Source organism: Pteropus alecto, unplaced genomic scaffold (assembly GCF_000325575.1).
Source record: "Pteropus alecto unplaced genomic scaffold, ASM32557v1 scaffold196, whole genome shotgun sequence".
Lineage (NCBI taxonomy): Eukaryota > Metazoa > Chordata > Mammalia > Chiroptera > Pteropodidae > Pteropus > Pteropus alecto.
Genome location: NW_006439717.1, coordinates 6,994,636 through 7,012,955, shown reverse-complemented (window position 1 = coordinate 7,012,955; position 18,320 = coordinate 6,994,636). Strand labels below are relative to the sequence as shown.

At 32.0% G+C, this 18,320-nt stretch overlaps 1 protein-coding gene and 1 pseudogene across 2 annotated transcripts in view; both read left to right on the top strand.

Moving 5' to 3' along the window:
- CNTN1 (contactin 1) overlaps nucleotides 1-18,320 on the top strand; it is a 129,325-nt gene that overhangs the window by 75,466 nt on the left and 35,539 nt on the right. For both annotated transcript variants that reach the window (XM_006916895.2, XM_006916896.2), the window contains 3 exons: nucleotides 7,160-7,230; nucleotides 10,144-10,378; nucleotides 12,833-12,936. In XM_006916895.2, the coding sequence (XP_006916957.1) occupies nucleotides 7,160-7,230; nucleotides 10,144-10,378; nucleotides 12,833-12,936 (410 nt within the window). The remainder of the gene's footprint in view (nucleotides 1-7,159; nucleotides 7,231-10,143; nucleotides 10,379-12,832; nucleotides 12,937-18,320) is intronic.
- LOC112483863 lies at nucleotides 9,089-9,207 on the top strand (annotated as a pseudogene).

Below are 18,320 nucleotides of genomic sequence, written 5' to 3'. Positions count from 1 at the left end.
GCTATTTATTGTGCTTCTCTCTTAAAGAAGTTTCCTCAAGCAGGACTCATAAAAACACATCCATTTGTACAAGTCTTTATTAATGTTGTAGCAGAAGCTTAGATTTCATCCTTAACTACAAAATTAGATGACTTAACTGCTATTTCGTCATTGTTGTTTTAGCATATCCGCTTGCATTACCTTTTTAAAGCATTACTCTTACTTTAAGTTTGCTCAGATGGTATTTTGTTAAGGAATTAATTATCCCTCTCGTGAGCTTGGAAAATAACTTCCTTAAAAGTCTTCGAAGGCAAACAAACAAACCTATGAAGTGATAACAGTCTTATTCAGAATGTAAGATACAGCTCTATAATGATATAATGAGATGCTTCATTTCTTTCCATTGTGGAAAAAAATCAGTCCTATATCCTATAACATATTCATTAATATTTAATAAGAAAATATTTTAGAATATTTTATTAATCAATTTTTATGGCTACCATCATTTATGCATGTGTTATGTTATCAGACACAGTGCTGAGCTCTCTATTTTCAAGGCTCCACTTAATTCCCACAATAACTTTATTAAATTGGTATTATTATTCCTAATTGTACAGATAAGTAAGTTAAGGTTACACCTAGCAAATGTGAAGTAGAGCTGGGATTGAAATCCAGATTTTTCTAATTCAGGTTTTTCTAGTTCTAAAAGCTTTGCTCTACTTTCTGGGAGGGCAGTGTGCTATATTGAAGCCCCAGGACACTAATCCTTCAGGAGAATCCTGGTACCATCATTTAATAGTTCTGTGATTAGGGTCACATTACTTAACTTCTCTGAGCTTCAGTTTTCTCATCTCTAAATGGAAATTATCTTATGAGATTATTTTTTATGATTAAAAACATGCAAGGAAAGTAAGACTGTCTAGTGCATATTTGCTGAATAACATTTATTATGAGATTAATGCTCATTTTAAACTTAAATATGCTTTTAAGAAAAAATTGTCTACACTGTAATTGATCACCTCTTTTGGCAATATAAACATCCATTTTTACAAGCGTAATAGAGAATCGTATAATTTCATATAATTTTTAATCATCTTCAGGAAATAATTTTATATACTTAATATATTTTCAACAGTCTTTTTCTTTAATTATTTTGTTATCTTGCTTTAAAATATTAAATGTGCCTAAAATTGGACATTTACATTTTTTATTCTTACAAGAAAATAAAAATACTTTCTAAAACAGGAGGATGTTTGTCTTATCATGTACCATTATAACAACTCTTTAAGAGATGCCAGCATATGTCATGTGGGATAAAGGCTGGTTCTCATTTGATGGAAAGGTTTCTCTTGCTTCATTATGCTGATTGAAAGACATGACATTATCTAATGCAGCACATGCCCTTATCTGTCCAATTACTTAATGTTAAGATTGCAGTGCACAGTTGGGTATATTCTTTGGAAGCAGACAAGTGCATTATAAAAGGATGGTCCCAAATGAAGAATTAGAAGATGTGTTTGCAATTCATTGTAACCTATTTAATTTTGACTGTAAGAAAGAGATAACAAAAGCTTCCTTCAAAGTAATATGTTATCGTAAGACACATCCCCATAGCTAATAAATCTGCAGCTGCAGTTCCTGAGTTGATATCCGAAAATGGTACATGCAGGCTTGTTTTGACAGTTTTGGCATTTATTTACCAGATCAACCTTCTAAGGAAAAGAGAAAAAAAAAAAACATAACACCAGAATCAACACTTTCATACTATACATCAAGCTTTAACTTCTTGTCTAATGAAGCTATTCTGCTATTTCATTTAGTTTTATTTTGAACCTTTTTAGATATGATCGATAAAGAAGGAGGATGGCGATAACATATTTTGTAGCTAGTAAGGTATTATGTTAAAGTTAGTTATTATACTTAGTAATGAAACAGATTAAAAGAGCAGAGTATAGATTTTTAAGCCATCAGGAGGCCTAAGTTAAAGTTGCAGCTTCTCTACACATAAGCAGTGTGACCTGAACTGTTTAAGAGTTTCTTTTGGGACCCTTTTGCCTTTTCTGTTAAAAAGAGGCTATGTTGACCCTTGAACGACATGAGAGTTAAAGGCACCAGCCCCTGCACAGTCAAAAAATCTGCCTGTAACTTTCGACTCCTCCAGAACTTAACTACTAATAGCCTACCAGATAACATAAACGGTTGATGAACACATATTTTGTGTATAATATGTATTACATACTGTACTCTTAGAATAAAGTAAGCTAGGGAAAAGAAATTGTTATTAAGAAAATCACAAGGAAAATACATTTATAGTACTGTACTATATTTATTCATACTGAAAGTTTATGTTGTCTGTTTACAGAATGAAAAATTTCTACGTATAAGTGTACCTGCACAGTTCAAACCCATGTTGTTCAAGGGTCAACTGTACTTATTTCAAAGTGCTAATCTGAGTATCCAATTAGGTGTGATACGTAAAAATCATTTTTAAGTTCTAGATGAGCCTTTTGTTAAGCTGGTTTTCATTCATTCATTCATTCAACAAACTTTTACAAATTGGGGATATTTAACATTGAATTTAAGTGAGTTGTGAATACTTAATTTCTACTAAATTAAAGAGAGCATCTTTGGGACTGAATCAGATTTTATTCATATTATTATCTTCAGTATTTAACACAGTGCAGTGTTCATAATTGGTGCTCAAAATTATTTGTAGAAGGAAAAAGGAGAAAAAAGAAAGGTAGGACAATTATTCTGGCAATTAGATGTTAATAGAAGATGATAAAAATAGAAGCAGTTGTCAAAGCAACAGTGGTATTTGCATACCATGATTTAGAAGAATTCATTATCAAATATAATTTGTTTTGTTTGAAAACAAGGTCAACATAGGCATTAGATGCTTTTGTTTTTAATATACTAAGAGAAATAAAATAGGAAGTGTTCATTCTACTTATTTTAAACAATCCATAATTTATTTGAGTTCTTCATAATAATCTTACTATGCATTATGATTATTTCAGTGTGCAGCCTTCTTTTCTATCCATGCAAACATTTCCCTAGATGATATATTTTTAGATTATCATTTAATTGAACAGTTAACAAATTTACTATGCTCTACCAATTTAAATTTCCTGTTTGAGAACAAAGCCTAGATAAAGAAACAAACCTACAATTTCAGCTTGAAAAGACCCTAAGACATTAATATTGTGAATTATCTTGGACTCCATATCTTTTTTACCCACTAAGAACAGAATGGATGTTCACCTGGTAGATATGTTGGAGCGTTAGCACTCTGTGGCACCATCAAGCCTAAAAATAAGGTCTAAAAATAAGTTCTCTCATTTGAGTATACAAAAGTTATGTATTTAATCTGATTTTATTAGCAACTCTTCAAAAAGAATGTATATTTAAAGAGATAAAAAAAAAAAGCAGATGTAAGACTTCAATCCCTTTGGTTTTCTAGACTCTAGAACATTATTTACATAAAAATTTTGAATCTCTTGTTAAATTTTTTTTAAGTCACAATGAAATTTTGATGTAAATTAAAGTGAAAAGTTGCATTCATGGTAACTTTATTTATTTAAAAAAGACTATACAAGTTAAAGCAATAACGAACAAGAACTAAGTAGTTAACATATTTTGAATTGAGGACCTATCTCCATATACTCTGTAATTTTCATAAATTAAGATTTGTCATAAGCCAATTTATACATTGTTAAATAAACATCAAAGCCCAAAGAGGTAAGTAGCCCCCCTTCCTTGTGGTGGATAACTTCCAAGACCTCCCGAGCAGATGCCTGAAATTGCAGAAAGTACCAAACCCTATTTAGACTGTTTTTTTCCCATACAGACCTATGATAAAGTTTAACTTATAAATAAGGCTCAGTAAGATATGAAAAACAATAACAAATAATAAAATAGAACAATTATAACAATATCCTATAATAAAAGTTATGTGAATATGGTCTCTTCCTCTCTCAAAATATTTTATTGTACTGTACTCACCCTTCTGCTTGTGATGATGTAAGATGATACAATGCCTACATGATGAAATGAAGTGAGGTGAATGGCATAGTCATTGTGACGTAGCTACAGGCTACTATTGACCTTCTGAGGATACTAACAAGCACTAGGGCTTCTCTCAGGCATATCTGAATTGCCAGCATTGTTGCCCTTGTACTTTGGGGCCCTTATCAAATAAAATAAGGGTTACTTAAACACAAACACTGCCATGCCACTGAAGTCAGTCTGATAACTGAGGAGGCTACTAAATGACTAACAGGTGGGTAAATGTATACTGCATGGATACATGGGACAAAAGGATGATTCACAACCACACAGGACAGCATGAGATTTTATCACACTACTCAGAACAGAGTGTAATTTAAAACTTATAAATTGTTTATTTCTGGAATTTTTCATGTAATATTTTCACACCCCATTGACTGTGGGTAACTGAAACTACAGAAAATGAATTAATAATGGGGACTATTGTACTTATATGCAAATTATTTAAGCATTCAAATCTAAAAGTAAAATTGGCAGCATTAGTTTATTTTACTAGGAAAAAAACAGTCACGGCATTGGCTTTATTTTTCTTTTAAAATACTTTTTAGATCTAGGACTGAAACACAGAAGCACTCTCATAAACAGCATTTAGGGAATCACTATTAGACTAAAAATCATGGCTGAAGGACAGGTTAAAGAACCTTACTATTTTTAATCTTTCACAGTAAAATTGTAAATATTGTTTATTCATGATTAATTCAATAATTCTGTATTTTTCCTAAATATTGGTTTAAATTCTTTTAAATGATTTATTGTTAAAAGAAAGTCTAGTTTGTTCACTGTTAAATTTCCTGGAGCCTAAAGTTAAATGAGTTTCTTTGTGCTTAGAATGATTTACTTCCCTGAAAGAAAGCACTATTTGGCCAGGACCCCCTTTCCTGCAGGGCCAAAAGCAAATAGAGTGCCTATCTGTTCTTAGATTTAAGTCAGATAGGTAGGTTATGTGTCAATTCCACCTGTGAAAAAAATGTCCCTTAGCTGCTAGGACTACAACTGAACATTCAAAGCTAAATGGAGGAAATTAAATCAATAATTAATCCAAGAAAGATATAAAATCACTATTAAGAGATACATTTACCTTTATTTCTGTGCTTTTGCTTGTCTCATTTTAAGCATCATGAGCTCAGTGGGTAATTTTTGAAGAGAAAATAAATCTTGAATTAGTAATTTGAAGCATATTAAAAAATCTTAAAATAAACATTATAAAATGGAAAAAATATTGAATTTAATATAAATATGCTCATTGGTCTAAATAAAAAAATGTTAGTAATAGTTATAAGAAAAAGGATCACAATGAAATGATTTAGAAAATAATACCTGTTCTGGTGAACACACTGCTTGATTCAACAAATTGCAGTATAATAAATTATTTTAGAGTTAGTTTTGAAATTTTTTTGCCTGTGGCCACTGTGCTTATATGTAAAGTTAAACACAAAATTTGATTTATTCATTGATTGTAAGACAGCATACTCTTTGTTTCTCCAAAGCCTAGAGAGTTTTAACTTCAGAATATGAGTTATGGAGTTTAAAAAGTTTCCAGAAGTTATTTTAATATCCCAGCCTTCAATACGTGTTTATCTAAAGTACTATAAGTAAATTATCTTTTAAGATCTCTGTGAACTTAATTTCATTTCTAATACTTATATGGTGACAGTTGAATAGTAAAATAAAATCTCTCAAATTTCAATTTGACTTCTTCATTAGTAAAAGAAATCATCATATAGTATTGTAGATATAAAAGAAAGCATGAACTTTTTTTCTGTGAAATTAATGTATATACTTCACCAAAGAATTTGCATGGCTAACCGTAGCAGAAGTTTTGAATTATCTATCTTTGAATTACAATTATTTCTAAGGATTCAGTAAATGAACGTCTTGCTTTGAGTACTCTGAGGAAGATGTGACTATTTTCTATTTGGAAGGGATTTGGAGACTCAAGAGGGAACTGATGTTTCATCTCTTTTTTAAAATGTTAGCAAATCTGGGAATCATATCTCAGACTGCAGCCACAGCATTTGTGTGGGAAAATGTAGGTTCTCTATAAAAATACAGACTTCATCCATGTATTTGGGTAACTGGTCTCCAAGCACCTCAAGTGCAGGGACAAACTACTTATATCTATACAACTCCAGTTAGATGCAAATCCAATGAAATACAGTGTATAATAAGATACAGTATCCAAAATCCAATAGGGAACAGTACCTATCCTGAAGAACTTTCAAGGAGGAAGAATAACTTGGAGGAAAAACAAAGACCAGGTCATTAGACTTGGCAGTTAGAAACAATTTTGTGATTTTTGAGAATGATTTCAACAATACAAAGAAGTGAAAATAGATTATAGGTTGTTAAAAGTGATTATAGAGTTAAGTGCAAAAAAGTCAATGTCAGTTCTTTGTAGTGCAGTAACAGGAAGGGGTGTGATGGCTTGGAGACTAAGAGGAAAACAGTATTGCAAGATAACTTTTAAGGATAGAGAGACTGCTAAGAGTTAGGGCCTCTATAGTAGACTGGCTGAAAACTGAAGGCTTGATATAAGAGGATGGATTAGGGTAGAGATGGAGTCACTGACGGGGCAAAGTTCCAGAAAAGATTTAGGAATTGGAAGTGGGAGCACAAGGAAAAATAATAGATTTCTAATGTTTCCAGATATTTGGAGGAAACATTATACTGTGTTAACGCACATGCACCATTTCGTAACAGTCATTTGTAGATTGCTGCATAAAACTAACACAACAGTTAGTTGTTAGAAGGTTATGGGTTCAAAAGTAAAGCTGTGAAATATTTCCCAGCAAAGTACATCTAATCTTTCAAAATCATATTAAATAAAAGAACACAGAAAAAGAAGAAAAATGAGGGAAGCAAATTTGCTTTGCTATTCTTTGCTGAAGAAAACTGGCACATTTCTTATGGCACCGAATCAATTTTTATGGCATTATTACAGCCACTGTGAGACATTGTTATTATAATTGAGTGGATCTCATAGGCAGTTTGTTTTTCCTAATGAAGAAAATTATGTTTTCTGTAGTGAATAAGAACTCTAACACCAGAAAAAATTTCATAGCCTCTATATTTTGTTGTTTTGTCTGTTTGTTTATTTGTTTGTTTGTTTCAGCACCTAATGTGGCTCCTTCAGATGTGGGAGGTGGGGGAGGAAGCAACAGAGAACTGACCATAACATGGGCGGTGAGTCTTAAGTTGCATATATTATAGGCTGCTTTACCTATACTTAATCTCAAACCTATTTTATTTCCTGAACTAAATTAAAATAAAAGGCAATACCCAAAGCACAAGCTAGAATAAATTACTAAGATAATTGTTTTCTTAAATGCCTGTCAGTTTTATCTGGCTTACTATGGCTTAGTGTGCAAAATAGATCCTTGATGGCCTAAATGATTAAGCAAACATTCAATTGTCTGATTCTAGGGATATTTAGAACTCAGTGTGGCCTGGTAACCCAACTGTAATTTCTAACATTTTCTTCTGGACATTCAAAACTCCAAATATTCCATTAAAAAGCTTTTATATCAGCATCTGTTTTTTAATTGGAGCTTGTTTCTCACTTGAGATTTACTTTGATCCCTAAGTGTAATCAATCGTGATAGGTCAGTCTCAGAAGTCACCCAAGTGAGTTGTAATTGAGGTTTCCAAAACATTTTATTAAACTGTTATGACCCAGAGAGGAGTTCCACATTAGAAACTATAATGTCTGGAAAATAATGCATCTTAGCTGGATTTTTGAAGTGAGAGAGATATTGGGGGTGGAATGGCTATGATAGCACAAACTTGTCTGAATTAGACATCTAACATTTATCTAGGTAACATGTTTTATATAACTCTATGTAGTCATTTACTATTTTTCATATTTAATAACTGCAGATAGTCAAAAAATACAACTTAAGCTCTAAAGCATTTTGAGGACTGCAGGGAAAATGACAGGTTTTATTCTTTACATAAATCAAATTGATTTGTATAACAGATATTTAACAAAAATTGACTTCACTGTTTGCTGTGTAGTTATATTTTATACTTGGCATTTAAATCACGTATTTAAGTAAGATTTAGAAAAAATGTTTTTCTGTGTGTGAATCTAAAATTATATGTAAGTTTTAGTGTCAATGGAACATGCAAAAATGAAGATAATAGGAAAATTAGAACATCTCACTGTTTTTTATAAGGCTTGATTTTCTCAGACTCTGGGGATATTGGCTTCAGGATAAGATGGTGAGCTTGTCAAAAAATTCGGAATTGGAAATCCGTTTTTAAAATTTGCAATAAAATCTCTGGGAATAGGGCCTGAGTATCATTAATTTTTGAAAGTTCCATGCCTATTCTGCTATACTTTTAATTGAAAATACTGAATAGAGAACTAACAAAAAGAAAAGAATGTTTAAACTATTGTGGAAATGTTAGGCTATACCTTCTAATAATCTAAAATCAAATTTTGTATATCCTGTGAGCATGACTCAGGATATCTATACTTAACCCGGGAACAACATGGGTTTGAGCTGCCCACATTCACTTACATGAACATATTTTCAATAAATACAGTAAAGGTACTTTTTCTTCCTTATGATTTTCGTAATAATATTTTCTTTTCTCTAGCTTACTTTATTCTAAAAGTGCAGTATATAATATAACACACAATATGTGTTAATTGACAGTTTATGTTATCGGTAAGGCTTCAGTCAAAAGTAGGCTATTAGTAGTTAAGTTATTAGTAGCTAAGTTTTGGGAAGTCAAAAGTTATACACAGATTTTTGACTACACAAGAAAGGTCAACACCTCTTATCCCCACATTGTTCAAGGATCAACTGTATACTGAACAACCAAGTACAGTGTCTTCTACCTTTTACACTTTATACATTTTTATGTATTCCTATTTAACATAAGTATATTCAAGCAACAGTGTTATTTTTAGTTCAAGATTTTTTCCTCAAGACATTTTAACTTGGTTTTTCTGGTGAAAAGATAAATATACAATTTGCATTTACCTTATTAGCTAAAAATGACTAAATGATTAATATTTATTAGAAAGAGCTTAGTCTACGGCCGTGCTATCCTGAACATGCCCTATCCCATCTGATCTTGGAAGCTAAGCAGGATCGGGCTTGGTTAGTACTTGGATAGGAGACCACCTAGGAAGACTAGGTGCTGTAGGCATGAAAAACATAACCAATGTACTGTATACTTGAAACTAACTTAAATAAATTTTTAAAAATAAAAATAATAAAATAAATAAATAATAAAATAAAAGAAAGAGCTTTAAGTCAGTGTTTAAAGTATGAATTGTTAGGGCTAAGGCAGACTTCTTTATTGGGCAATTAATATAATAAAAGGAAATTCTGAGAAAATAATGAAAAACAGAACACTTGCTTCAGTATTGGAGTCAGACCTTTACCTTCTCTCTTTTTTTCTTTGACCATTTCCATTGTTTGATTACAATATAAATATTCTAGAGTTTTCCTTATAACTTTTATTACTGCTTTTTAACTCCAAAATTCATTTATTCATTTACTGAATAAATATTACTTGGGGCCTTGCTCTAGTACAAGAGATAAAGAAGTAACCAAAACTGACAAACTTTGCCCTCATGATATTTAAATTCCAATAATTGAGAGAGACAATAAAGTAGATAAAGTAAAATATATAGTGTATATAATGATAGTGTTAAAGAGAAAAAATAAAGCAGGGAGGTAAGATATGGAGTATTATGGAAAGAGTCTAGAAATGGCCGATCCTGTGGCCAAGGAAAACATAGTAGGTAATTTTTACCTCAAGAAAATGATGGAGGGGGCATTCTGATGTATGGGAGAGCATCCTAGGTAGAAAGTAGAAGGAACTGAAAGTACCAAGGCACAGAATGAGAGCCACCCAGGGATGTTCCAAGAATAGCAAATTTGGTAAGTGAAATTATCACACGTTTGAGCACCTTTTGCCCTGGAATTTTCAGGCAGCACTAACTTATAAATAAAGTATATGTTTTTGTGAAGAACATGCTCCCATGTGCATTATTATTATATTATTATTATTATTTGCATAGGATCCCCCCAGTAAATGCATTGCTTAAATCTGTTAATATTTCAATTTTTTATTTAGCCTTTGTCAAGAGAATACCATTACGGCAACAATTTTGGTTACATAGTGGCATTTAAGCCATTTGATGGTGAAGAATGGAAAAAAGTTACAGTAACTAATCCAGATATCGGTCGATATGTCCATAAAGATGAGACCATGCGCCCTTTCACTGCATTTCAAGTCAAAGTTAAGGCCTTCAACAACAAAGGAGATGGACCTTACAGCCTCACAGCAGTCATTAATTCAGCACAAGATGGTAGGTAAAAAAAAGCCCTTGCTAGCATGATAATGGAGAGAAAACCTAGTTTTGTGATAGGCATTTCATCTGCTTTCTTTCAGAACTTACTTCTTAAGGTCTTTTTATAACACAAAAGACCTTACTTCTTAAGGTCTTTTTATAACACTATTTAGTAAGTGAGTGTTATTTTGAGACAAATTAAAATGTCAGTCTCTCTTTCTAAATGACAAATATGTGGCCAAAAACCTTTTCATCCTTTAGATCATGTCCTTGGTAGTTGAGCTATCCCCAATAAAATCTTTGTTTTGGACCCTTGTTCCTGGCTCTTTGATTATGATTCTGCAGTCAAGAATTCTCCATACTTGAACTTCAGTAGGTCTGTGTATTCATAAAATTTACTGCTTACAAATTCCTTAACATATTTTTTTGTAAAATTTCTTCTTTTGAACCCAATTGGTGTAATTGTAATATTTATGTAACTATTTTTATAATTACAATAGAGTGCTAGGATTTTATTAAAGGGAATCTAGAAAAATGATCAGAAAGGCAGTTGAAATTTTTTTCTTGGAGAGAAATAAATTATCTGGAAGGCTATTTAGGGGAAAAAATACAGATACTGGCTCTGATCATTTTTCTAGGAACTTTAACCAAACTGAGCATGTCCCTGAGGGACTTTATACATCTATGCTAATATACAGTTTTAGATTAAGCATAATTACATTGATTTCTATGATTTCCTACTTAAACTGCTTTGCTTTTTATTATTTATTTTCCTATTAAAAATGATAAGACCTCCTCATTATGTCTGTACTTATAAAGTGCATTATGTATATGATTAGTGGCTAGAAAAGCAAGCGGAGATTTTATTGTCTTCTGACCTAACACATTTGTCCTTAGCCAAGTCTCTCCTGCACATGTGTGAGAAGCACAACTGGAAGAGTTTGAAAACTTAAAACTATGTGAGATATTATTCTTATCTCTTAGAGGAAAAATCCTCTATTAGTGTACCCTCAAATAAACATTGAGCTTTTCCTTAAAATTCACATATTCTTTCCATCATAGAGTTTTTAGTTTTCGTATTTGTTAAAAATTTAATAAGCAATCAAATCATCTCACAATCTTTACTTCCCAAAGAGGAAAAGCAATCTTATATGTGTGTGTGTATGTGTGTGTGTGCACACATACATACTTTTTTAAGTAAAATACTTAAATACAGAGAAAAAAAGCCAAACTTAATACATAGGTAAAAAGCCAAAATCATTTAAATTTATAATTACTTCAGTACTTTTTAGTCCTAAGTAATAAATGTTACATTCTCTCTGCTTGCTCTGATTCAGCAGAAAAATAATGACTTAATGTTAATAGTCTGAACAACATATGAGTACATCTCCCAGGGAAAATACAAAGTATTTTACAAGTTATCGTGTCACCCAATATCAATTTTTTACTGCTTTTTTTGATGCTAAAGTAATCAGGCAAAAAGCCATGCTTGTCTTCTCTTTAGTCGTGGCTATCTGTATTAAATTATATTTCTTTCCCAAATGTTTCATGACTCTCATAAAACCGGAATGTGCCAAAACTTGTATAAATGTTCATCTTTTCTCTAATGCTAAGAAATCGTTCATTGTGCTATATGTTTACCTTGATTTGGAAAGCAACAGTGTTTATGTACAGGACATTTTTAATGTAAAAGAGAATTATGGCCTGTTAATAAAAGACAATAAAAATCGATCACTCCTGCTTAAATATTTCCCAAGTTTCTTTGTGTAATTTTCATAAGGGATGTAAATTACTTGTGTTTTTTTCACTGAACAGAGTCCATTTTGATACATATTTGACTTGATGCCCAGTTAGAAGATTAGACTAATAAAAGCTTTCTTGAGCCCAAGAAACAGTGGATGTCACGACTCGTTTCAAGGGATCTTAAAAAATAATCTTGACTGAATTATAAAAGAGAAAGAGTGCTCTATTGCTATGTATCTTTAGCTTATATAAATAGAAATTTTAATGAATAATTTTCTATTATAAACACCAAATTTCTACTTTTGATAATATAGAATTGGTGAGCTAAATAGAATGAATTTTAATTTGCATCTACAGGCTTTCTTAAGCAGATTATTGGGAAGAAATTAAAAAAAATAATGTTTTTGCTTACAGATATCAGAGAAATTCATGAAGCTTTTTGTATTTTATAAAAATGTGTGTGCATGTGTGTGTATATGTATCTATGTCTCTATTAACATTCAGGCATAGAATATGTGTGTGCATGTATCACCAATGACCATAAAACAAAGTGACATTATAGAAATAGAGGAAGAAATCATAAAATTATTGGACTTATTTTATTCTGGAAATATAACTATTTGAAAATATTAAATGTAGTTTTAATTCATTCATGCAGCAAATGGTGCTCTTTGAATTTTGTATTATAGGCATCTTATATATGAATGTAATGTTTTCATCAAATTTCAGCTCCCAGTGAAGCCCCAACAGGAGTAGGTGTAAAAGTGTTATCATCTTCTGAGATATCGGTTCATTGGGAGCATGTGGTAGAAAAAGTAGTGGAAAGCTATCAGGTGAGTTCAATTTTTATCAAACTATATTTTAATACATATGTCAGTATAAGTTTTCAAATATATTACATCTTTCAATGTTCTGTGTTCCATTGATTTATGTGGCAATTAACACTATATTCTCGATGTTTAATATCTTGGGCATTTATAAGCTAGTTGTTAAGAGTAAAGCAGAAGTTCCTAACTGGCTTATCTAGGAGAGATGTAGAGCCCCCTGTGTTGACAAATAATTGGCCAAAATAAAAACAAAGATAATAACACCCATGGTTAAGCAAGATCTTTTGCAACATCCTTATAAAGATAAATTTTAAGTTTTTTGGAAAACATTTTGGTAATTTATAAAAGCATCCTTCAAGTGTTCATCCTATTTGGCTCAGTAGTTCCACTTCTAAAAGTCCCTCCAAAGAGAGCAATTATAAATATACCAAATACATTTCTCATAATGTTATCTATGAAGCCATAAAATTGGCGACACTCAAAATATCCCAAAGAAAACTTCCCTTGAGAGAAGTCTTAAAGGACCAATAGAAATTAGCCAGATAGAAAAGGGAGGACTTATCCTAGTCCAAAAGAGTAAGACCTGGAAAATTGAAGCTAGAATGAGAGTCAGGATCTTTAATATAATTCTAACAAAATGTAGACTTGATTATGTGGGAAAAGTAAAGTCATCTCATATTTTTAAGCACAAAGAGTGAAAATTAAAAGAAATTGACATCATCCCACTTTGCAGATGAACAAATGGAAGCCAGAGAGATTCAATGACTTGCCTCAGCACTGATGAAAAGTGTCACAGTAACGTCAAACTCAGATTTTCTGATTCGCAGTTCAGGGCTTTATGCTAAACCACAGACTTTTTTCATTTCACTCAGTGCGTGCCCTTCTGGAACTGTGGCAGTGAGCTGCCCACCCAGACAGCTTACTCTCTCAACTCTTGTGCTTCCCTTCTTTATCTATCCATTGAATATTTGCTTTATGAAGGTAGGATTTTGTCAGTGCCAAAATAGTGCTGGGCGCATGGTAAGCACTAAATAGATATTCCCTGAGTGCTGATACAAATAAAGTGTTATAATCTGACTTTCTCAAAACCATTTTTCTGAGATGTAATCACAAAACGAAGTCAAGTTTTTAAATTTTAAATATGAAAACTGACAGGATTTTTTTTTTTTTTGGTACTATAGGTTATGGTCTGGGTAGATCTTAAAGTGTCTTTAGGTAATCTTGCAAGGGTTCAGCTGAAGTTTAGAGAGTGGAATGATAGGAGTGGTCAGAGAAGATCTGATATTAATAATCTATTAACCTAAAAATTATATTTACAACTATTAGAGAAGAAATGGGAGAGAAAAACTCATTGGATGTTAAAAACTCCTGTAATAAATAAGTCGAAGGTATCTTGGGAGAAGATGTCAATAGTTGGAGTTTGAAAGCTATATTTTGGACCATAGGATTTTTCCTTCTTTTATATTACTATTTATTCCTAATTAATAAAAAAGAGAAGAAAATATTATTTACTATATAACTCAGTCATTGAGTCAAAGTGCTAAATGTATATTTTGCTTTGTTAAAAACATGACTGATAATTATGTATTGTCTTTGCCTAAGAATTATATACAGACTATTTTATAACCTTCAACAGGCTGAATACAAAAGAAATATGACGTGGGAAGTAATGCATCAGCATCAATGAATTCAGACAATAATCAGAATATAAGTTTTTTTGTTTGGGAAGTAAACATTAATTAGGATTCTCAATGAAATTGTTAGCACAAAATAATCTTTAGCACTTAAGAGTTTCTCAAGTGATAATTTTAAGGGAAAAGTATCTGCCATTGAGAAGTTGAGTTTCACAGGTTTATGACTTTTTGCATCTTCACACAAAGTAGAATATTATGAACATTGTTGCTGAGAAGACATAGGTTGCTTTCTTAGCTCTGTCACTGAGAAAATTATTTAAGCTTTCTGAGCCTTACCTATGAAGATGATAGAGTAATTACAAACTAAGAAGACCGTTCTGTGAAAGAAATGAAATAAAAGTGTTTGATGCTTTTCCCTGTTCTATGTCACTGGACATTTGAAGATGATGATAACAATAATGATGAAGAAGATGATGATATTAATGATGATGAGACTGATAACATTTGTTGAGCCCTTACTGTGATAAACACGTAATTAAGCTCATTGTATTGAATCCACACAATTCTAGGGTATACTTGTTTTAAATATGAAGAACTTGAGCTTTAAAACTATTTGAGTAATAATTGTCATAACCAGATTTGAAGTTAGGTCTTGCCTCTCCAGAGTGAAATCCTTGAGGTGAATCACTGAATTATTGTTTTAATTTGTCCTTTCTTAAAAAAACTTTTAGTTTTTCAATAGAACCTTAACTACCAAAGAGAGAAGTATGAAAGCTTAAAAGAGAAATTTTGTAATATTTATTCTCCTATAAGAAAATGCCCCTTTATAGGGGGAAAAGCTTGACTGACTGTAATGTGGTTGTTGTTTCTATTTTAAAATGTGATGGGAAAAGCCAATGGTGTTTTTAAATAGTTTAGGTATTCAGTACATTGCTTAGACATTTATATAGTTTATGAAATAATCCCTTGGTTATTACCCATCTGGTTCTACACACAACCATTACATTACTGCTGATTATACTCCCTATGCTATACTCCCCAGCCCGTGACCATCTTTCAACTAGTAATATGTTCCCCTTTAACCCTTCACTCCTTTCTCCTAGCCCCCAACCCTCCTCCCCCTCTGGCCATCACCAGAATGTCCTCTGTATCTATGAGCCTGTTTTCATTTAGTTTGTTCTTTTTGTTCCTTAGATTACACATATAAGTGAAATCATAGGTACAGCCACTATGGAAAACAGTCTGGAGGTTCCTCAAAAAAGTAAAAATGGATCTACCTTTTGACCTAGAACCTGCACTTCTGGGTATTTATCTAAAGAAAACAAAAATACTGATTCATAAAGATCTATGCACCCCTATGTTCATGGCAGTACTATTCTCAATAGGCAAGATATGGAAGCCAACTAAATGCCCATGAACAGACAATTGGATGAAGAAGTTATGGTTCATATATACAGTGGGATATTACTCAGCCATAAAAAATGAAATCCTGCCATTTGCACTGATGTGGATGTACCTAGAAGTTATTATGCTGAGTGAAGTAACTCAGACAGAGAAAGAAGCTAATGGTTTAACAAGATAGATGACTGAGAAAATTAATACTCTACTGCACTTCCTATGAAAAATTTACTATAGGTTTACATTATAAAGAAAGAAAGAAAAAAAACCAGCACATTAAAAAAATAAATTAAAATAAAAAGCTGGAGAAGTCCCAATTTCTTCGTGATTGACCCCACCTCAAGGTTAATTTCCTGACATTTCAAGTAAGAACTGTAGAAAATTGGATTTTAAAATAATTTTCTCTTCCCTTGTAGTTTTAAAGTGTATCTCAGTAGAATTTTTAAGTTTTACTCATTGTTTCCCTTTTGCCTAGTTAAAGAACTCCCCATATCTAATCTTAATACTCAGTTAGTTTCCCTGCAGTGTAGCTGAACTAGGACAAAGCATGAAGTCCTTTGTATCATTGGCATGTTAGAACTATGGGCTTCTGCTCAGGAATCAACAAAAGACTTAGTTTGCTCACCCAGCCAGGATAACATTCATTTATTTAATGAAAACCAGCAAAATATGCTGTTAGGAAAAATAAATACAAACTCTTAGCAGCTAAATCAAAGATCAATGCAGATGATTGACTTCACAATTATCTTAAAAAAATTGCCAAGCCTGAGTAGTCTACTCAAATGTTCTTAGAGGTAAATTATTTTGCAAGCATAAACTAATGTTTAGGAAGTGATTTATTTTCTTATTTTGGAAAAGGCATCTATCTTTTCCTGGATCTTCCCAAAACACACAAGGGTGGGAAAAGGCAGTTGTTGTTTTTGTTGCTGTTGTTGTTGTTTGTTTGTTTTCTTAAATATGACCCCAGGGAGCAGATATGAGGAGAAAGCAGAGTGTACAGGAAAGGGAAAAGCTCCTAGTAAAAAGATGCTTTAGCTTGTAGGCAGCCACTGTAGGCAACTGGTACTCTATCCATTGAGATATCTGAGGAGCTTTAAAAATGTGGTTTAGAATTGCCTTGCATGGGATGAAAGGGGAAGTTTCATCTCCTCTTGTTCCCCAGTTGGTTAAGGAGGGCCCCATAGGCATCACCTCTTCTCTCCTTCCATGGATTATTCAGCAAGTTTCACACTGCAACATCAAGTATGACCCAGGATAGGGAGTAAGATGTCAGCAGCACTAGCAGAAGTGAAATGCTAATGAGGAGTACGTATGGAAAGCTGATAGAAGACTGCATAGAATTGTTTGTCTTCTTCACTAGTGGCTAGAATAAAAGAAAACTTTGAAAAGCTCCCAAGAGGTGTTAAGAATGCAGATTTTGAATGATTTATATTACATATTGCTATTCCTAGCCCATAGAATGTACTAATACTAAAATTAGTCTGGGATCTGGATAATATAAAGTTATTTTATAGTATCTTTTTCGAGATTGAGCTTTTTTTGTGTCAATCTCAAGTTTTTTAGTTAAATAACCCTATTTAGATTTTTTCCTAAAGACTGTATTAAATCCTTAACAAAAAAGTATTCACTGTCACTATATTTTTTTTCCAGAAAATTCAGAAGTGAAAGTTGAGAACTTTGAAATCTAATACAAAATTTTATCCAAGTAAAATTAATTAAATGGAACTAGCCTAATTTTCAAAAGTGCTAAACATCTTTAACACTTTTACAGTTGTAATATCCATTTTTTTATTCTAAGCTTCTTTGGGAAAATGAGCTTAAAGTAGTTTTTCTTACAAAGTTCTTAAACTTTCCTGAGGAGGGATATAACTAGTATGTTTGCACAAAAATGGCATTATTGTGGCCCATAGGTTTATGGAAAATATAGTTATTCTTTATTAAAAATACAGATTAGCCTTTTCTCTGAGCCTTTTCTTTTTGACTTCTAAATAATTTTATAAGAAACAAATTTTCTTGAAACAAAATTATACATTTAGATCTCTCTACCAAAGATATTAATTTTATGTGAACTTAAACATTTTGATTTTCTACTTTTATTTTTTAAATAAAATCTATGAAGGAAAAAAAAAACATGTTTGCTTGATTCTCCACTGTATTCTCAGCTTCTGGCACAGTAACTGTACAAAGTGGGTACCTGGTAAATATTTGTTCAAGGAATGAATGAATGAGTACCATACACCAAATTGAGTCCTATGTGCACAGTGTTAAAAAAATGAGTACCTGTCCTCAAGGGGTTAACAATCTAGTAGTAGGAGAGAGAAGTAAAGTAGCAATTCCATAGTTGTTTCATAAGTACTA